At 46.6% G+C, this 22240-nt stretch overlaps 1 protein-coding gene across 1 annotated transcript; it reads left to right on the top strand.

Annotated features, from left to right (window-relative positions):
* The first annotated feature begins 18152 nt into the window (after positions 1-18152).
* On the top strand, positions 18153-21862 carry LOC119903746 (tripartite motif-containing protein 16-like). The gene has a single exon (XM_038719971.1). The coding sequence runs from the start codon at positions 18264-18266 to the stop codon at positions 19926-19928; it is 1665 nt and encodes a 554-aa protein (XP_038575899.1). The 5' UTR covers positions 18153-18263; the 3' UTR covers positions 19929-21862.
* Positions 21863-22240: the final 378 nt, after the last annotated feature.

Raw genomic sequence — 22240 nt, 5'->3', positions numbered from 1 at the left:
TGATGAAGCTACTATGAAGCTACTGATGAAACTACTGATGAAGCTACTATGAAGCTACTATGAAGCTACTGATGAAACTACTGATGAAGCTACTGATGAAACTACTGATGAAGCTACTATGAAGCTACTGATGAAGCTACTGATGAAACTACTGATGAAGCTACTGATGAAGCTACTGATGAAACTACTGATGAAGCTACTATGAAGCTACTGATGAAACTACTGATGAAGCTACTATGAAGCTACTGATGAAGCTACTGATGAAGCTACTGATGAAACTACTGATGAAGCTACTATGAAGCTACTGATGAAGCTACTGATGAAGCTACTGATGAAGCTACTATGAAGCTACTGATGAAGCTACTGATGAAGCTACTATGAAACTACTGATGAAGCTACTATGAAGCTACTATGAAGCTACTGATGAAGCTACTATGAAGCTACTGATGAAGCTACTATGAAGCTACTATGAAGCTACTGATGAAGCTACTGATGAAGCTACTATGAAGCTACTGATGAAGCTACTATGAAGCTACTGATGAAGCTACTATGAAGCTACTATGAAGCTACTGATGAAGCTACTATGAAGCTACTGATGAAGCTACTGATGAAGCTACTGATGAAGCTACTATGAAGCTACTGATGAAGCTACTATGAAGCTACTATGAAGCTACTGATGAAGCTACTATGAAGCTACTGATGAAGCTACTATGAAGCTACTGATGAAGCTACTATGAAGCTACTGATGAAGCTACTATGAAACTACTGATGAAGCTACTATGAAGCTACTGATGAAGCTACTGATGAAGCTACTATGAAGCTACTGATGAAGCTACTATGAAGCTACTGATGAAGCTACTGATGAAGCTACTATGAAGCTACTATGAAGTTACTGATGAAGCTACTATGAAGCTACTATGAAGCTACTATGAAGCTACTGATGAAGCTACTATGAAGCTACTATGAAGTTACTGATGAAGCTACTGATGAAGCTACTGATGAAGCTACTGATGAAGCTACTATGAAGCTACTGATGAAGCTACTATGAAGTTACTGATGAAGCTACTGATGAAGCTACTGATGAAGCTACTATGAAGTTACTGATGAAGCTACTGATGAAGCTACTATGAAGCTACTGATGAAGCTACTGATGAAGCTACTATGAAGCTACTGATGAAGCCATCTGGAGTCAGCGGAGGAGAAAGCACACAGAGAAATATGGATTATCCATCTGTTGGCTGCACTCCGGTGGACTTTTCCAACAAAACAATAAAAAAGGTTCAAACAATGTCAATTCATGAAAAACGCTGACAGGTTTTCTAATTTATAATAAATAAACTCTCTGTGGATCCAACATACCTTCGTCTAAAGGAGATGCCAGAACAAAATGTTTACAACCATAAGATTGAGCTACAATACACACGGAAAATATTGTCAGGGTTTGGTGAAAGTAAAGCAGGAGACAGACCAAATGCAAGACACTGGACTGCATCCAGATCAGGGGAACAGAGAGACAGACAGAGAGACAGCAGGGGAAACAGAGAGACAGACAGAGAGACAGCAGGGGAAACATAGAGACAGCAGGGGAAACAGAGAGACAGACAGAGAGACAGCAGGGGAAACATAGAGACAGCAGGGGAAACAGAGAGACAGACAGAGAGACAGCAGGGGAAACATAGAGACAGCAGGGGAAACAGAGAGACAGACAGAGAGACAGCAGGGGAAACAGAGAGACAGACAGAGAGACAGCAGGGGAAACAGAGAGACAGACAGAGAGACAGCAGGGGAAACAGAGAGACAGCAGGGGAAACAGAGAGACAGACAGAGAGACAGCAGGGGAAACAGAGAGACCGCAGGGGAAACAGAGAGACAGACAGAGAGACAGCAGGGGAAACAGAAAGACAGACAGAGAGACAGCAGGGGAAAAAGAGAGACAGCAGGGGAAACAGAGAGACAGACAGAGACAGCAGGGGAAACATAGAGACAGACAGAGAGACAGCAGGGGAAAAAGAGAGACAGCAGGGGAAACAGAGAGACAGACAGAGAGACAGACAGGGGAAACAGACAGGGGAAACAGAGAGACAGACAGGGGAAACAGAGAGACAGACAGAGAGACAGCAGGGGAAAAAGAGAGACAGCAGGGGAAACAGAGAGACAGACAGAGAGACAGCAGGGGAAACATAGAGACAGCAGGGGAAACAGAGAGACAGAAAGAGAGACAGCAGGGGAAACAGAGAGACAGCAGGGGAAACAGAGAGACAGCAGGGGAAACAGAGAGACAGACAGAGAGACAGCAGGGGAAACAGAGAGACAGCAGGGGAAAAAGAGAGACAGCAGGGGAAACAGAGAGACAGACAGAGAGACAGCAGGGGAAACAGAGAGACAGACAGAGAGCCAGACAGGGGAAACAGAGAGACAGACAGAGAGACAGCAGGCGAAACAGAGAGACACAGCAGTGGAAACATAGAGACAGCAGGGGAAACAGAGAGACAGCAGGGGAAACAGAGAGACAGACAGAGAGACAGAAGGGGAAACAGAGAGACAAACAGAGAGACAGCAGGGGAAACAGAGAGACACACAGAGAGACAGCAGGGGAAACAGAGAGACAGCAGGGGAAAAAGAGATACAGACAGAGAGACAGCAGGGGAAACAGAGAGACAGCAGGGGAAACAGAGAGACAGACAGAGAGACAGCAGGGGAAACAGAGAGACAGACAGAGAGACAGCAGGGGAAACAGAGAGACAGGAGGGGAAACAGAGAGACAGCAGGGGAAACAGAGAGACAGCAGGGGAAACAGAGAGACAGACAGAGAGACAGCAGGGAAACAGAGAGACAGGAGGGGAAACAGAGAGACAGCAGGGGAAACAGAGAGACAGGAGGGGAAACAGAGAGACAGCAGGGGAAACACAGAGACAGGAGGGGAAACAGAGAGACAGCAGGGGAAACAGAGAGACAAGAGGGGAAACAGAGAGACAGAAAGAGAGACAGCAGGGGAAACAGAGAGACAGGAGGGGAAACAGAGAGACAGACAGAGAGACAGCAGGGGAAACAGAGAGACAGGAGGGGAAACAGAGAGACAGACAGAGAGACAGACAGGGGAAACAGAGAGACAGGAGGGGAAACAGAGAGACAGACAGAGAGACAGACAGGGGAAAAAGACAGGGGAAACAGAGAGACAGAGAGACAGCAGGGGAAACAGAGAGACAGACAGAGAGACAGACAGGGGAAACAGAGAGACAGACAGAGAGACAGACAGGGGAAACAGACAGGGGAAACAGAGAGACAGACAGAGAGACAGACAGGGGAAACAGACAGGGGAAACAGAGAGACAGAGAGACAGACAGGGGAAACAGAGAGACAGACAGGGGAAAAAGAGAGACAGCAGGGGAAACAGAGAGACAGACAGAGAGACAGACAGGGGAAACAGAGAGACAGGAGGGGAAACAGAGAGACAGCAGGGGAAACAGAGAGACAGACAGAGAGACAGACAGGGGAAACAGAGAGACAGACAGAGAGACAGCAGGGGAAACAGAGAGACAGAAAGAGAGACAGCAGGGGAAACAGAGAGACAGGCAGAGAGACAGCAGGGGAAACAGAGAGACAGACAGGGGAAACAGAGAGACAGGCAGAGAGACAGCAGGGGAAACAGAGAGACAGACAGGGGAAACAGAGAGACAGACAGAGAGACAGCAGGGGAAACAGAGAGACAGAAAGAGAGACAGCAGGGGAAACAGAGAGACAGGCAGAGAGACAGCAGGGGAAACAGAGAGACAGACAGGGGAAACAGAGAGACAGACAGAGAGACAGACAGGGGAAACAGACAGGGGAAACAGAGAGACAGACAGGGAGACAGCAGGGGAAACAGAGAGACAGACAGGGAGACAGCAGGGGAAACAGAGAGACAGGAGGGGAAACAGAGAGACAGACAGAGAGACAGCAGGGGAAACAGAGAGACAGACAGAGAGACAGACAGGGGAAACAGAGAGACAGGAGGGGAAACAGAGAGACAGACAGGGGAAACAGACAGGGGAAACAGAGAGACAGCAGGGGAAACAGAAAGACAGACAGAGAGACAGACAGGGGAAACAGAGAGACAGACAGGGGAAACAGAGAGACAGACAGAGAGACAGACAGGGGAAACAGACAGGGGAAACAGAGAGACAGAGAGACAGACAGGGGAAACAGAGAGACAGACAGAGAGACAGACAGGGGAAAGAGAGAGACAGACAGGGGAAAGAGAGAGACAGACAGGGGAAACAGAGAGACAGCAGGGGAAACAGAGAGACAGACAGAGAGACAGACAGGGGAAACAGACAGACAGACAGGGGAAACAGAGAGACAGAGAGACAGACAGGGGAAACAGAGAGACAGGAGGGGAAACAGAGAGACAGACAGAGAGACAGACAGGGGAAACAGAGAGACAGACAGAGAGAAAGCAGGGGAAACAGAGAGACAGAAAGAGAGACAGCAGGGGAAACAGAGAGACAGGCAGAGAGACAGCAGGGGAAACAGAGAGACAGACAGGGGAAACAGAGAGACAGACAGAGAGACAGACAGGGGAAACAGAGAGACAGACAGAGAGACAGCAGGGGAAACAGAGAGACAGACAGAGAGACAGACAGGGGAAACAGAGAGACAGACAGAGAGACAGCAGGGGAAACAGAGAGACAGACAGAGAGACAGCAGGGGAAACAGAGAGACAGACAGAGAGACAGCAGGGGAAACAGAGAGACAGGAGGGGAAACAGAGAGACAGCAGGGGAAACAGAGAGACAAACAGAGAGACAGACAGGGGAAACAGAGAGACAGACAGAGAGACAGCAGGGGAAACATAGAGACAGCAGGGGAAACAGACAGACAGAGAGACAGACAGGGGAAACAGAGAGACAGAAAGAGAGACATCAGGGGAAACAGAGAGACAGACAGGGGAAACAGAGAGACAGACAGAGAGACAGACAGGGAAACAGAGAGACAGACAGAGAGACAGCAGGGGAAAAAGAGAGACAGGCAGAGAGACAGCAGGGGAAACAGAGAGACAGACAGAGAGACAGGGAGGGGAAACAGAGAGACACACAGAGAGACAACAGGCAGAGAGACAGGGAGGGGAAACAGAGAGAGAGACAGGCAGAGAGACAGGCAGAGAGACAGGCAGAGAGACAGCAGGGGAAACAGAGAGACAGACAGAGAGACAGCAGGGGAAACAGAGAGACAGACAGAGAGACAGCAGGGGAAACAGAGAGACAGCAGGGGAAAACAGAGAGACAGCAGGGGAAACAGAGAGACAGACAGAGAGACAGACAGGGGAAACAGAGAGACAGACAGAGAGACAGCAGGGGAAACAGAAAGACAGACAGAGAGACAGCAGGGGAAACAGAGAGACAGACAGAGAGACAGCAGGGGAAACAGAGAGACAGGAGGGGAAACAGAGAGACAGCAGGGGAAACAGAGAGACAAACAGAGAGACAGACAGGGGAAACAGAGAGACAGACAGAGAGACAGCAGGGGAAACATAGAGACAGCAGGGGAAACAGACAGACAGAGAGACAGACAGGGGAAACAGAGAGACAGAAAGAGAGACATCAGGGGAAACAGAGAGACAGACAGGGGAAACAGAGAGACAGACAGAGAGACAGACAGGGGAAACAGAGAGACAGACAGAGAGACAGCAGGGGAAAAAGAGAGACAGGCAGAGAGACAGCAGGGGAAACAGAGAGACAGACAGAGAGACAGGGAGGGGAAACAGAGAGACACACAGAGAGACAACAGGCAGAGAGACAGGGAGGGGAAACGAGAGAGAGAGACAGGCAGAGAGACAGGCAGAGAGACAGGCAGAGAGACAGCAGGGGAAACAGAGAGACAGGCAGAGAGACAGCAGGGGAAACAGAGAGACAGGCAGAGACACAGCAGGGGAAACAGACAGACAGAAAGAGAGACAGCAGGGGAAACAGACAGACAGAGAGACAGACACAAAGACAGCAGGGGAAACAGAGAGACAGGCAGAGACACAGCAGGGGAAACAGAGAGACAGAAAGAGAGACAGCAGGGGAAACAGACAGACAGAGAGACAGACACAAAGACAGCAGGGGAAACAGAGAGACAGGCAGAGACACAGCAGGGGAAACAGAGAGACAGAAAGAGAGACAGCAGGGGAAACAGACAGACAGCAGGGGAAACAGAGAGACAGAAAGAGAGACAGCAGGGGAAACAGACAGACAGCAGGGGAAACAGAGAGACAGAAAGAGAGACAGCAGGGGAAACAGACAGACAGCAGGGGAAACAGAGAGACAGAAAGAGAGACAGGGAGGGGAAACAGAGAGACAGACAGAGAGACAGCAGGGGAAACAGAGAGACAGACAGAGAGACAGACAGGGGAAACAGAGAGACAGACAGAGAGACAGCAGGGGAAACAGAGAGACAGACAGAGAGACAGCAGGGGAAACATAGAGACAGCAGGGGAAACAGAGAGACAGACAGAGAGACAGCAGGGGAAACAGAGAGACAAACAGAGAGACAGAGAGACAGACAGAGAGACAGCAGGGGAAACATAGAGACAGCAGGGGAAACAGACAGACAGAGAGACAGCAGGGGAAACAGAGAGACAGGCAGAGAGACATTAGGGGAAACAGAGAGACAGACAGGGGTTAACAGAGAGACAGACAGAGAGACAGACAGGGGAAACAGAGAGACAGACAGAGAGACAGCAGGGGAAAAAGAGAGACAGGCAGAGAGACAGCAGGGGAAACAGAGAGACAGACAGAGAGACAGGGAGGGGAAACAGAGAGACAGACAGAGAGACAACAGGCAGAGAAACAGAAGGGGAAAAAGAGAGACAGGCAGAGAGACAGCAGGGGAAACAGAGAGACAGACAGAGAGACAGACAGAGAGACAGGGAGGGGAAACAGAGAGACAGACAGAGAGACAACAGGCAGAGAGACAGGGAGGGGAAACAGAGAGAGAGACAGGCAGAGAGACAGGCAGAGAGACAGCAGGGGAAACAGAGAGACAGAAAGAGAGACAGCAGGGGAAACAGAGAGACAGAGAGACAGACAGGGGAAACAGAGAGACAGGAGGGGAAACAGAGAGACAGGAGGGGAAACAGAGAGACAGACAGAGAGACAGACAGGGGAAACAGAGAGATAGGAGGGGAAACAGAGAGACAGACAGAGAGACAGACAGGGGAAACAGAGAGACAGAGAGACAGACAGGGGAAACAGAGAGACAGACAGGGGAAACAGAGAGACAGGCAGAGACACAGCAGGGGAAACAGACAGACAGCAGGGGAAACAGAGAGATAGAAAGAGAGACAGCAGGGGAAACAGACAGACAGCAGGGGAAACAGAGAGACAGGCAGAGACACAGCAGGGGAAACAGACAGACAGCAGGGGAAACAGAGAGACAGACAGAGAGACAGGGAGGGGAAACAGAGAGACAGACAGAGAGACAGGGAGGGGAAACAGAGAGACAGACAGAGAGACAGCAGGGGAAACAGAGAGACAGACAGAGAGACAGACACAAAGACAGCAGGGGAAACAGAGAGACAGACAGAGAGACAGCAGGGGAAACAGAGAGACAGAAAGAGAGACAGCAGGGGAAACAGAGAGATAGAAAGAGACAGCAGGGGAAACAGACAGACAGAGAGACAGACACAAAGACAGCAGGGGAAACAGAGAAACAGGCAGAGACACAGCAGGGGAAACAGAGAGACAGACAGAGAGACAGACACAAAGACAGCAGGGGAAACAGAGAAACAGGCAGAGACACAGCAGGGGAAACAGAGACAGAAAGAGAGACAGCAGGGGAAACAGAGAGATAGAAAGAGAGACAGAAAGAGAGACAGCAGGGGAAACAGACAGACAGCAGGGGAAACAGACAGGGGAAACAGAGAGACAGAGAGACAGACAGGGGAAACAGAGAGACAGACAGGGGAAACAGAGAGACAGCAGGGGAAACAGAGAGACAGGCAGAGACACAGCAGGGGAAACAGACAGACAGCAGGGGAAACAGAGAGATAGAAAGAGAGACAGCAGGGGAAACAGACAGACAGACAGAGAGACAGCAGGGGAAACAGAGAGACAGACAGAGAGACAGCAGGGGAAACAGAGAGACAGAGAGACAGACACAAAGACAGCAGGGGAAACAGAGAGACAGACAGAGAGACAGACAGAGAGACAGCAGGGGAAACAGACAGACAGAAAGAGAGACAGCAGGGGAAACAGAGAGACAGACACAAAGACAGCAGGGGAAACAGAGAGACAGACAGAGAGACAGCAGGGGAAACAGAGAGACAGAAAGGGAGATAGGCAGAGAGACAGCAGGGGAAACAGAGAGACAGGCAGAGAGACAGCAGGGGAAACAGAGAGACAGGCAGAGACATAGCAGGGGAAACAGAGAGACAGGCAGAGACACAGCAGGGGAAACAGACAGACAGAAAGAGAGACAGGGAGGGGAAACAGAGAGAAAGACAGAGAGACAGCAGGGGAAACAGAGAGACACACAGAGAGACAGGGAGGGGAAACAGAGAGACAGACAGAGAGACAGCAGGGGAAACAGAGAGACAGAAAGAGAGACAGCAGGGGAAACAGACAGGCAGAGAGACAGACACAAAGACAGCAGGGGAAACAGAGAGACAGACAGAGAGACAGACACAAAGACAGCAGGGGAAACAGAGAGACAGACAGAGAGACAGACACAAAGACAGCAGGGGAAACAGAGAGACAGACAGAGAGACAGCAGGGGAAACAGAGAGACAGACAGAGAGACAGACACAAAGACAGCAGGGGAAACAGAGAGACAGACAGAGAGACAGCAGGGGAAACAGAGAGACAGACAGAGAGACAGCAGGGGAAACAGAGAGACAGACAGAGAGACAGACACAAAGACAGCTGGGGAAACCCAAAACACTGTAGGACAGATACTGAACTGATTTAACAACCAAAACTCACAGAGAGCTAAACTAAGCAAATATAAACATAAAATATAACAAATCAAATGTCAGTTTACACCAAAACACACGCTGTATCAGTCAATCCACTTTTCACCTCACAGTCCCTGCTGCAAGTGTCCAGAGCTCACTGGGTAGAAAGTGATGGTCCTCTGAGGTTAGATGCGCTGCAGAGTTCACGTTCAGTAGTTAGGGGGCGTCAAGGTGCTGGATCTGTCAGGTTGGCCCTTACTGCCACATTTCTTTAAGCTCAGTCCTCCTGGAGCAAACAGAGCTCATAGATGGACCTTCGCAGGACATTAGTTTGAGTTTGAACTAAAACACTGCGAACAAGAGCTTCGGGCCCCGGCAAGGTCTTTCCCACACAGCCTAGGGGCCATGAGTTCCCGGGGTCAGTGTAGTCACGACTGCTACAGCATTAACGTTAGCATTTCTTCTGCTATTGACCCACTTTTGTCGTTGCTGCACGAGTGACTGGTTTTCTTTCGTCCATCCCATTATCTAAAGATATAGTTTCCCTGGATGGCGTCGCCCTGGCCTCCAGCACCACTGGGAGGAATCTTGGAGTTATCTTTGATCAGGACATGTCGTTTAAGTCTGCCTGCATTACAAACAGGAAAGGCAGGAAGGCCCTAATGAAAAAAATATCCAGTTACATTATGGGAAATGTAGGCTCCAGTGTTTTTGGTCAGGACCTCTCCACTGCAGCTCAGATGGACCGTTAGCTGACATCCGATTATTAATGATTAATGATTTTTTACCGGACACATCCTCTGAAATAAAACCAGTGAAAAAGTTCTTTCTTTAAAACAACAACAATACTGGAATCTTTTCCCTACAGGAGAAAAAGCTACACAGAACAGAGAGCAAAGAGAAAAGGCATAAATAGTTTTCTTTTTAAAGGTTGGGCCCCTTTATAGCAGAATAATAATTAAACTACTTTGTGCATATTTAAAATCAAACTTAGAATCTACTCCGATATGTTCTCATGAATGATCTGATGTTTTATATTCGTCTGACTGTATTGTTGCTGACACAGGGGACACATGCTGATTCATGTGCACTGTCCCCCATAAATGCACTGATAAAACACAAAAGATCAAATCCAGTCCTGCATGGAGACGAGTGTGAGCAGCGAGGCGGCGCTGGTGGTAGATTCACTCTGCTGATCCATTTCTGTCTCGGTGTTTCGGGGGTTTTGCAATAGTTTCAGCTGGTCGGCTCGGGTGTCAACAGAGGGAACAGCTGCGGGACACTAAATCCTGCCCAGAGTCTGGAGATAAACCAGAGAGACACTGTTTCATAAACTGGAGGGAGATCAGACCACCAGCATCCCCTCGCACCAATCACAGGTACTGCAACATAAAGTCACACACTTCTACAGAAACACTGTAAAAACCTGCAGTTGGACGTCAACCAGTGTTTTTGTAGCAGGGCCTCTGTTTTCACACTGTTCAATGATTGGACCGGATGAAAATACACATTTATGTGACAATGAATACCTTCACAAGTTTGTTAACGTTTTAGGCCACTGAACTTCTTCTGTTGAGCACGATCTGTGAGAGTGCCTCATGTGTAGCGTGACTCTCTGGCACTGCTCACTGCATCCAGCGGTTGATGTTGACATTTCCTGAGGGCCCATTCGTGCACGCCACAGACTTGTTGAAGCACCCCCCGCCACATACCCTACACAAAATTTAAATTAAGAGTAGAATTACAAACGCTGTGTGACAGACATGTACATCCTCCGCCCACAGCTTAGTTAGCCAACACTTTAGTAGAACATACATTTCTGTTCAGACTTGATCAGTAGTAAGTTCACAGGAGCGCCTGAAGGCTTAAAACACAGCAGGACAAGATCTGCCTGCAGTTAACACAAACACAATCAGCTGGTGACCGATGAGACACATTTTAAAAGTGGTGGCCTTGTTGTGGCTGTGTAACATTGTCAAAAGCCATTATACTCACCACGAACTCCTCTCGATCGTCCGACATCTGGAAAAACAACAACAATGCTTGACAATGTCCTTCATCAAGATAAGACTGATCAGATATCATCCCACCCTGTGAACTACCAACAGAAGGAAAAGTATTAGCATTGTCATAACCCTACATAACTTATTTTACGTCAACGTGTTTTCACTTTTTCCACATGGTTTCATGGTCAGATTTCTGGCAGCAGTCCTAATGAAGTGGCTGACAGGTGGGGAGTCGCCGACACTCACGGAGATAGTCTGTTCGTTTGAACTAATTTATTTATTTATTCTCCAGTTAACTTTCCAACAACGAAAAAATAAAGAACATAAATAAAAAGACCAACACATAATTTATATAACTAATGTGAAGCGCTGCGGTCAGAAAACTGTTGGCTCTCTGCCATCTAACTCATCTGCAGGCCCTCCCTATAGTCTACCTATCTATTTGTATTTTATATTGATGTTTTTATCTTGCTTTTATGATCTTGTGCTTCAAATGTAAAGTCCATTACAAATAAAATGTATTATTATTATTATTATTATTGTTATTACTTGAGGGCAACCTAGAGATGCAGAATCAAGGAGGAGCAGGTCAATAAACAATGTAATTTCCTCCTATTTCATAAATCACAATATCAGAAATAACACAAAACATCTGTTTTCTGGTTTGAATTAAAGAACTCTAAGTATGGCTCCAACATCCCAGCCCCTAATTGGTGATGCCACCAACTAACACATTACATTCATCAACATATCAACACATTTATCCTGTATCTCATTAGCATTATATCACGGGAGTCTACCCCATGAATCCCCCTCAAAGTACATGTTGCACAGGGCTGTGGCTCAGGAGAGCGGGTTACCCGTTAAGCAGAAGGTCAGTGGTTCAATCCCCGGCTCTCACCCTGAATTGCCCCTGGTGGCTGTTCCACCTGAGCACTTGAATGAATGAATGTGTGTGAAAGCGCTTTGAGTGGTCGAAAAGACTTTTACATTTACATACTCAGCTGGGTAGAAGATCTTAGTCCAATGAGTGCGGATGTGGTGCAAAGCTCAGGAGTCCATGTACAGTCTGTCAGTATGTGCAAAGGGCCGTGTGTGAATGAGTGCGCATCGGTCAGGGGTAAGTGTCAGATTTCTTTAAGCTCGGTTTTCGGCCTCGAGGAGTAAACAGAGCTTATCAACGGGTCTTTGCAGCACATTAGTTTTGGTTTGAACCAGAACACTGCGAACAAGGTCTGTATCACACGGACATGAGTTCCTGGCTGCAGTTTCATCCACTGTGACTACTATGTCATTGATGTTGAAATGTCTCTCTGGTGTAGACCCACTTCTGCCGTTGCTGCATGAGCGACAGATATTCTTTAGTCCATCTTTTCCAGAACAGGTCTGCAATATATTGCACCTGTCTCCATCTCTTTCTTGTGTAGAGGTCATCTTTGCTAAAGTGTCCTGGTGGCAAAAGGGTTTTAGCCTTTAGCTGCAGCAGGTGGTTTGGCGTTGGGGGTTCTGGATCATTGGGGTCAGTAGACACAGCAGTGATGGGCCTATCATTGAAAATGGTTTCGACCTCACATAGAGCGGTCTGTAGCATCTCATCATCCAGGGTTTGCTGCCTCAGGATGGAAAAGAGTCCTTTTTCATGAGTCTTTCCCAAACTCCTCCAAAGTGTGCTGCAAACGGGGGGTTGAACAACCATTGACCTGATCAGGCAGCAGTGCATCCTGAATCCTTTGGTGATCCAGCTTGATCAAAGCAGACTTTAATTCATTCTGTGCACCCACAAAGTTGGTACCACAGCCTGTTCTGATGGTGAATATTGGCCCTCTCCGACATAAAAACCTTCGTATGGCGTTGATGCAGGAGTTTGTATCTAAGGTGCTCGACATTTCCAGATGAACAGCTCGACACACTAGGCAGGTAAATATAACCCCCCATCGCTTAACATGTGCCCGGCCTCTTTTAACCTCTATGGGTCCAAAATGATCGATACCCACATGAGAAAAAGGAGGGAGATCTGGTGCCACCCGGTCCTCTGGCAGATCGGCCTGCATGCGTCTGCAAAACACACAGGAGTTTTTATTTTCCTGGCAGAAGGCAGCCAGAATCTGTTACTTAGTCTGGAGAGCATGTGGTTCCTTCCCGAGTGCCCAACCTGCTGGTGAATATCATGCAAGATCAGTTTGGATACATGAGTCTCTGGGAAGGAGAAGCGGTGTTTTTCAAGCTCACTGGCTGTGCTGATTTACTCATCCGTCCTCCAACCTGTAGGAAGTCCTCATCAATCATTGGATCCAGTTTGCGTAAAGAGCTGTCTGCTTTAACTGATTTGCTTTTCCTTAAAAGGTTAAGTTCAGAGCTGAATTAGTGCTGTTGTTCATAGCAAATGATTGACTTCTCTGCCTCATTTTAATCGTCCACAGTTAATCCATGCCCTTGTCCATTTGTCGATTTAAGTTGGGTGGGATGGGGTTTTGTCTTCCAAAGTTGAAGCTGCAGGAGTTTTTTAAGTTTCCAAGAAGAATAGTAGTTGTTGGCACACATTTTAGTTGTTTTGCACACGCGTGCTGTTTCCGTGTGGCTTAAAATAACAAAATAAGGTAAAATAATAATAATAAACTTTCAAAAGTCAGAACTTAAAGTCGGATATGATAATTAACTCCTGTCTTAAGTAGACTTGTGGCAGAACACAGCGCCCCCCCATCCCAATACACAGAATGGCTCCAACACAACCGGCCCCTAATTGGTCATGGCACTACAAGGCAAACAAAAAACATCTTACAATAAAAACAACAAGCAAATGTTTGTTCACTTTTACATTGACTGTTCTACCAACAGGCCTAAATTTTGTCACTGGTCTTTCAATTATGCTTGTCTGGAAATGATTTAATAATTCTTCCTAATCATCCAAGAATTTTGAGGTGCTGTAGCATCTGCAACCAAAATGATATCTCCTGCTGTAAGATTACGTTTTGTCTTGTTCCATTTTTGTCTTTCCCGTAGAGTAACGAGATGCTCTTTTGTACATCTTTTCCAGAATAAATCTGAAATATACTGAGCCTGTTTCCACCTTCGTCTTACGTACTGGTCCCTTTGATCAAACAGACCTGGAGAAAAACTGGTTTCTTTTTCAAAGTAAGAAGATGGTTAGGTGTCAGTGGTTCTAAATCATTAGGATCCTTAGAAACTAGTAATTGGTCGGTCATTCAAGATTGCTTCTGCTTCGCATAGGACTGTGACTAAGGTTTCATCAGTTAAAGCCTGTAGATGTAAAAGTGTTACTAAGACCTTTCTCAGTCTGATCATGCTTTCCCAAGCACCACCATGATGTGAAGCTGTAGGTGGGCTGAACGTCCACTTGATGTTGTCATGTATTAAAGCTTTCTCAGTTGATCCGTTGTTTAACTCTGCAATTGCTCTTTTTAGCTCCTGTGAAATTTGTGCCATTGTCTGAGCGAAAGTGAGCTACGGGTCCTCTTCGGCATACGACAAATAGCACTGATGCAAGAGTCCATGCCTAATGAGTGCGCCACTTCTAAATGAACTGCCCTGCTGGCCATGCATGTAAAGATAACCCCATAACGTTTCACATGGGAACGTCCTTGTTTTACCTCAATGGGCCCAAAATAGTCCACTTCCACATCAGTAAATGGAGGTAAGTCTGCAGTAATCCTTTCTTGGGGAGAGCCATTTTTTGATCACACATTTTTCCTTTGTGACGTTTGCAAAAAGCACAACTTGACTTGAAGATTTTCTGTGCTGCTGCATTGGCATGAGTGACCCAGAACCTCTCTCTCACAGTTTGGAGAGGATGTAATTTCTCCCAACATGCCTCATATGTTCATGAACATTTTTAAGAATTAACATGGAGATGTACTGATCTTTACACAGGATGACTGGGTGTTTGCTCTCTTCTGGCATTGCAGTCCTGGACAATCTTCCACCTACTCTTAACAGTCCATCCTCTAGAACAGGATTCAGTTTGTCGAATCTTTCCCTCTGACAGAACTGAAGGAACGCGCTTTCTGCTGCTAATAGATCCTCAGTATAACAAAGATCTGTCGTTGCAGCCATCACGTTGCTTTCTTCTTTGACTCAACTCCAATAGCGTCTTCTTGACCTTGAGTAACTATGAAACTGTAACCTTCAACCTTTTCCAGTCTGAGAAATACGTGATGAGTCGATTGGTTGCATTATCCTCTTGAATAGTTATTGTGTTTGTAGAGATCTCCAGTTTGACCTCTGGATCATCCTCTTCCACTGTGGACTCTACTTCATACTGTATCCATGTTTCTCTTGCTTTCCACAGGAATTCTGGACCTGATAACCACGCTTTGCTGTTCAGAATTTTGTGGACTCTCAATCCGCTAAATGCGTCATCTGCAGGATTTTGTTTTGTGTGAACATACCGCCACTGTGCTGGGTCTGAAGTTTCCCTAATGACGGCTATTCTGTTGGCCACAAATGTTTGAAATCTTTTGTTTTCATTGTTGATGTTCTTCAAGACTGTACTACTATCAGTCCAGAAACAGGACCCTGGCAAAGAAAGCTGTAACTCTGATTTCACCACCTTGTCCACCCGAACAGCCAAAACAGCAGCACTGAGTTCCAAACGAGGGATGGTTAAGGGTTTAAGAGGTGCAACTCTGGCCTTTCCAAGAAGAAAGGAAACATTTACATGACCCGGTTTGTTCTGTAACCTCAGGTTCCGCTTTTGCTGGCAACTGGGAATGGACTGGTGTTCCAAAGTTGTGTGGTTTCAAGCACCTACTCACTCTGAACTCTGAGATCTCTTTCTGCTCAGTCAACCAATTTAGCCATTGTTGTTTTACAGCTTGCTGAATTTCTTCATCCCAGCCATAGTTCCTTCTTCACCACTCTTGTAAAATGTGCCTGTCTGGAAGAAGGACTGGTGCAAGGTACCCTAAGGGATTGTACACTGAACTAAGGACTGATAGAATCCCTCGTCATGTTTGCATCAGTTCTTTGAAGTTCATACGAAAGTTAAAGTTGTCTTTTTCCATACTCCAATGCAGCCCCAGTGCCCGAATTGAGTTCGCTCACATTTTTAGAGTGTTCCTTCTCAGGAATTGTTTGAAGGAGTTTGCAACTGTTACTGATCACTTGTGTAAGGTGAAAGCCTCCTCCTCCTGGAAAAGGTCAGCAAGGTCATGAACAATCTGTACCGCTTTCTGCCCCGATGGTGAGTCGTCCACGTGGAAACTTCTATGTACTGTGTCAACCACTTTGTCCTAATAACTGTTCTAATTGTCGTCTGCAGTCTTCCTTAAAGCATAACATGCACAACTAGGCGACAACACAGCTCCAAAGAGATGTACAGTCATTCTGAACTCTTCAACTTGCTCGGACAGATCTCCATTAGGTCAGCACAGGAACCTTAGAAAGTCTTTGTCTTCCTCAGCCGCTTTGACTTGGTTGAATATAGACTTCACATCAGACATAAAGGCAACTGGTTCTTGTCTGAATGTTAGAAGCTCCTATGAAGTTCCTTTAAACTTATCTCCATAGTCGCAGGCAACTCGCAACTTGCCTTTGCGTGGGTGATACACTCCATGATGAGGAATATAGAACAGGTTATCTTCTCCACAACGCGATTCATTCTGTGGTACTATTTCTGCATAGCCACTGCTGATGATATTCTCAAGAAAGCTTGTGGATTCTTCCTAAGCCACTGACCATCCAGCCTAATAGGGTTTGAAGCATTAGTACCTATTAATAACTCCACGTTAGCATCAATTTCAGGGATTTTAATGTGCTCAAGGTAAGGCCACTGACGATACAGGAGTCTGAGTCTGAATGAGACGCTGAGTCTGCTTTGCACTGTTGTTGGAGCATCTTGTTTGTCACCAAATACAGGATCAGCTGCAGTTTCCACCTGATGTCCAGCGAAGTCTATAATGTCAGGAAAAGGAGCTCTGTGATGACGCCTGTCTTTAACATCACAAGTCGCTGTTCCCTTCAGGGCAGAGCAGCAAAAAGCCCTTTAACCTCCAGCCTCAAATCTCACGTTCCCAAATACTATTTCCAACCTGAGAGCTGACGGGAAGAATATCTGTGAGCTGGAAACTCTTCTGTACCGTCTTTCCCGTGTGACCTGAATGCAGCATCAGTGTTACAGGGTGTGAACAAAGTGACAGTGTGATATTACATCTATTTAAATCTCTCTTTACTGATGCTGTTTGAAGCTGCCAAAGGCTCAGTGAAGTGTTTCCATGTCTTCCTGCAGGTGAACAAGTGAAATGTGGAAACTGATGCACAACACAAGAGGGCGCCTTCATCCTGCTAACCAGGGATGTAGTGAAGGTTAAAGCTCCTCAGCTCACAACACGTGTTTAGGCTGATAGTAAAAGTGCATTGTGTCCCACATCATGGTAAATGGTGTCAAAGCACTAAAAGTGCTAAAAGATACAATCTCTGTTTGCTTCCTTAAAAATCCAGTCAGCTCTCTGTGTGAAGTTCAGGCGGCCATCAGTCACAGCTCCAAGATCTTTAACCTGCTGACAGTTTCTCCAGGGGATCCAGTGATGGTCAAAGGTTGAACTTTATCAGGAGAGTCTTGTGTGTTGCTGGAGAAGATCAGTTCTTTGCTTTCACCTCCATTTATTAAACACACTCTCCTCACAGCACTGCTGCAGAGAAACTACATGATTAAAATATGGGCCATCTTTTACAGAGTCCCCCTCACACAGAAGGCCAACCGGGGCCACATCGTCAGCACGCTGTAGGAAGTTCAAGTGGGAGTCACTGCTTTACAAAGACAACAACAAAGGGGAGAAGATGGCAGCTTGTGATGCACCTGTGATTAGAGTCCTCATCTCTGACTCCTTTTCCACACATTCTAGGACTGCATGCTTTCAAATCAAAAAGCTGAACTGATCGCCTTTATTAGTGGTTGTTTGGCTTCTGATTCTCACTGACTTTAGTTTTATTGAGCCATCAGCAAAGCCTGAGGAGCCCAGAAGGATTTCACAACTAAAAACTTTAGAGGTTTCAAACGGGGAGCAGCTTTTAACCGAGGCTTCGCTGGAAATGAGGAAACAAAGAATCCACAGAGCTCCTCCTCTTCCTGGAATGAGCGGCAGCTTGATGACCCCTCCCTCTGCTTCCTGCTCTCCAATCACAGCGAGCTCCACTCTGTCCATATATTTCCTGGTTCCCTCCCCTTCAGATCTACAGTTTGAAGATGGGTGTGACCAACATGTGCTGACGTGCAGCAGCTGACAGGCCCCGTTCACTGCAGAAACACATGCTGTTCAGATCAGAGCTCAAACTAGCTGCACTTCTGAGAAAGTGAAACTCAGACAGTCGTTGCCACTGAGAGGTGAAATGGCGCAGAAAGGAGTTCAGCTGGACCGGGAAACCTTCTCTTGTTCCATCTGTCTGGATCTACTGAAGGATCCGGTGGCTATTCCCTGTGGACACAGCTACTGCATGAACTGTATTAAAACCCACTGGGATGCAGAGGAGGAGAAGAAAATCCCCAGCTGCCCTCAGTGCAGGCAGACCTTCACACCGAGGCCTGTCCTGCTGAAAAACACCATGTTAGCAGTTTTAGTGGAGGAACTGAAGAAGACTGGACTCCAAGCTGCTCCTGCTGATCACTGCTATGCTGGACCTGAAGATGTGGCCTGTGATGTCTGCACTGGGAGAAAACTGAAAGCCCTCAAGTCCTGTCTGGTCTGTCTGGCCTCTTACTGTGAGAAACACCTGCAGCCTCATTATGATGCTGCTCCGTTCAAGAAACACAAGCTGGTGGAGCCCTCCAAGAAGCTCCAGGAGAACATCTGCTCTCGTCACGATGAGGTGATGAAGATGTTCTGCCGTACTGATCGGCAGAGTATCTGTTATCTCTGCTCTGTGGATGAACATAAAGGCCACGACACAGTCTCAGCTGCAGCAGAAAGGACCGAGAGGCAGAGAGAGCTCGAGGTGAGTCGACAAAACATCCAGCAGAGAATCCAGGACAGAGAGAAAGATGTGAAGGTGCTTCAGCAGGAGGTGGAGGCTATCAATGGCTCTGCTGATAAAGCAGTGGAGGACAGTGAGAAGATCTTCACCGAGCTGATCCGTCTGATGGAGAAAAGAAGGTCCGATGTGAAGCGGCAGCTCAGATCCCAGCAGGACACTGAAGTGAGTCGAGTCAAAGAGCTTCAGGAGAAGCTGGAGCAGGAGATCACTGAGCTGAAGAGGAAAGATGCTGAGCTGAAGCAGCTCTCACACACAGAGGATCACACCCAGTTTCTACACAACTACCCCTCACTGTCAGCACTCAGTGAATCTACAGACTCATCCAGCATCAACATCCGTCCTCTGCGCTACTTTGAGGACGTGACAGCGGCTGTGTCAGAAGTCAGAGACAAACTACAGGACGTTCTGACAGAGACATGGACAAACGTCTCGCTGACAGTGACTGAGGTGGAGGTTTTACTGTCGGAACCAGAACCAGAGCCCAAGACCAGAGCTGGGTTCTTAAAATATTCATGTGAAATCACACTGGATCCAAACACAGCAAACACACAGCTGTTATTATCTGAGGGGAACAGAAAAGCAACATTCATGAGTCAACAACAGTCTTATTCTAGTCACCCAGACAGATTCGCTGGATGGTTTCAGGTCCTGAGTAGAGAGAGTCTGACTGGACGTTGTTACTGGGAGGTGGAGTGGAGAGGGGGGAGAGTTTTTATAGCAGTCGCATACAAGAATATCAGCAGAGCAGGGAGTGAATGTAGATTTGGATTCAATGATAAATCTTGGGCGTTATATTGTGACACAAACAGTTATAACTTTTGGTACAACAAAGTCCAGACTCCCATCTCAGGTCCTCGGTCCTCCAGAGTAGGAGTGTACCTGGATCACAGAGCAGGTATTCTTTCCTTCTACAGCATCTCTGAAACCATGACCCTCCTCCACAGAGTCCAGACCACATTCACTCAGCCTCTCTATGCTGGACTTCGTCCTTTTTCTTCTGCTGAGTTCTGTAAAGTGAAATAGTCAGAAGTCCTTTCAGGGACAGTGGGTTAAACTCTGTGTTTTAATCCTTAAACTTCTTTTGTCTTCATGTTTGTTGCTGAGAGCTGATTGTTGGGGCATTTCTTCACCTGTCAATCAAACACTGTGGGCGGGACTTTGCCGTCTTCTCATCAGCTGCTGTGGAAATGTTGGAGCTCCTTCCTGTGTCTGTTTAGCCATGGAGGCCATCACTGCTCAGGATGACTTTTGTTTCTCTGCATGAAAATGGAAACTTGTCTGAGCTCTAAATGTTTGTTGAATATTTGGATTGATGTATTTGTATGTTGTTGTTTCTCTTCCACTGCATGGGTCTGAAGAGAGAAAGCAGCAGAGCTTCCTTTATCGGAGAGACTTTGTTCTCACTTTGGAAAGAAATCTAGAATTCACATTTATTTGTTTGGCAGAGCAAATGTTGTTGTTGTCCAAATGAGGGACTATGAGGGACAGGTGTGTTTGGGCAGGAATTTAATCAGCCAAGGCCAAGAGGGAAATTCAGCTTTTCCCTGTAGAAAAGCACAACACATCTGGCACATCTGGCTGTTCCAGCTGCTCTGTTACTGTAGCTTCAGGCTCATCCAACTTTCATACTTCAGTAAAAGTACAGATGCCACATGAGCAATGTTACTCCAGTAAAAGTCCTCCAGTAAAAACCTACTCAAGTAAAAAAGTACCTGCTTTTTAAAATACTTTAGTACTCAAAAGTAAAAAGTACTACACATTCAAATCTATTGATCGTACAAAAATCTTTTCAAATTCAGCTCAGACAGGTTTGAACAGCACTGGAAGTTACAGTGGATCACAAAAAGGGAAAGTGAGTGGCAAGAGGACATGTGGATGTTTCCTATCCTGTGGGGGGGGTAAGGCTGCGTTCTGGCTCTGCTGGGGTGGTCGGATCCCCTTCAGACCGTCTGACACAGAACCCCCTTTGGGACTTTGGGTATGTTAAGATGAGACAGAACTGAAAACACTTGTTATCAGGCTCAAATCTCAGCCATGTCCCAAACAGAGCAAGTGTGCTCCTCAGTTTTTACATGTTTATATCGCAAAACTCTAGCAGCTGCGTTTCCGCTCGGTCACAAGCTGGTTCATCTTTCAGCATCCCGGTCCTCATGAAATCTGTTCAGACTGGGGGCCAAACTGCTGGCTCATTTGGTGGAGCGGCGACTGTTTCATCATCAGGGTCTGAGCTGCTCGGATCTGATGCTGACCGTACACCTCTGGCTGTGCTCGTACCGGCCGATGATCCAGCATCTCATCTACTGACAAACTTTTCTCTAGATTAATGTTCTCAGCTCCATCAGGCCCGTTCAGACCGGCTCCCTCAGCTTTCCTTTAATACGTTTTATATAAAGAAGAAGAAGAAAAAGAATCATTGGATTATTTTAAACTGTGCAATAAAACCTTAGCAAGTAAAAAGACAATACTTTACCAACACACCTGTTTAATAAGCATGAACACACAAACGGCGACGTTTTAATCTGCTCAGTCTCTCATCATCTGCAGCTGTGTGTTGGTTTTCCACAGAGCTGCTTCAGCTGCTAGCTTATTGTTACAAACAGGCTGAGGTGAAAGCCGTCAGTCTTTAGTAACTGTTCAGCTCAGTTTGCCGCCTCCATTCAAATATGACACATCCTACTCAGCTGGTGGCGGAGACAGAGCGGCAGCTGAAGGAGGAGAGGAGGGCTGAGCTCTCCATCATTTCTAAACTTCACTCAGTCTGTTGATGGCAGGAAGAGGATTTATTGTACTGACATGTTAGATTTGTTTCCACTCAGATATTAGTGACTGTAGCTGTCGCAGTAAAAGCTACTTGTTTACTGTGTAATTGTGTTGAGAATTATGGTTTCTCAAGAGTAATAGTGACACCTACTGTTGAACTTGGGAATGACACCAAATAAAGCGCATGCTGGGCTCACATGATCAATTCAATAAGTGATCACGAAGCTGCTTTCAGAAGCTAAAAGGGAAGAAGAGAGTGTTGTAGCAGCTCCTAAATTTCTGTGCTGCTTTTATTTTGAATATTTGGGGTTTATATTAGATTTCATACTGAAAGTGATTGTGTTTGGAATTATTTGATTTCACTTTTTCACGGCGTTTGCTGGTCAAAAGGAGATTATTTGTGAAAAGGAACCAATAAATAGCCTACTGGTCAAACATCAGCTGGAGCAGAAGAAAAGCTGGGCAGCAGTTAGAGTGACTTTAGTTGTAAATCCTGTTGCTGCTCTAGAAACAACATTCAGTTAATAAGAAATGTTACGTTCTTTTTTTAAATAAGATATGCAATTATTTAGTAA

This window comes from Micropterus salmoides, unplaced genomic scaffold, assembly GCF_014851395.1.
Source record: "Micropterus salmoides isolate LMB-PRFRI ecotype aquatic unplaced genomic scaffold, ASM1485139v1 Ms_hic_scaffold_15, whole genome shotgun sequence".
In the NCBI taxonomy this organism is placed as follows: Eukaryota; Metazoa; Chordata; class Actinopteri; order Centrarchiformes; family Centrarchidae; genus Micropterus; species Micropterus salmoides.
This window is presented reverse-complemented; position numbering and strand designations above follow the sequence as displayed.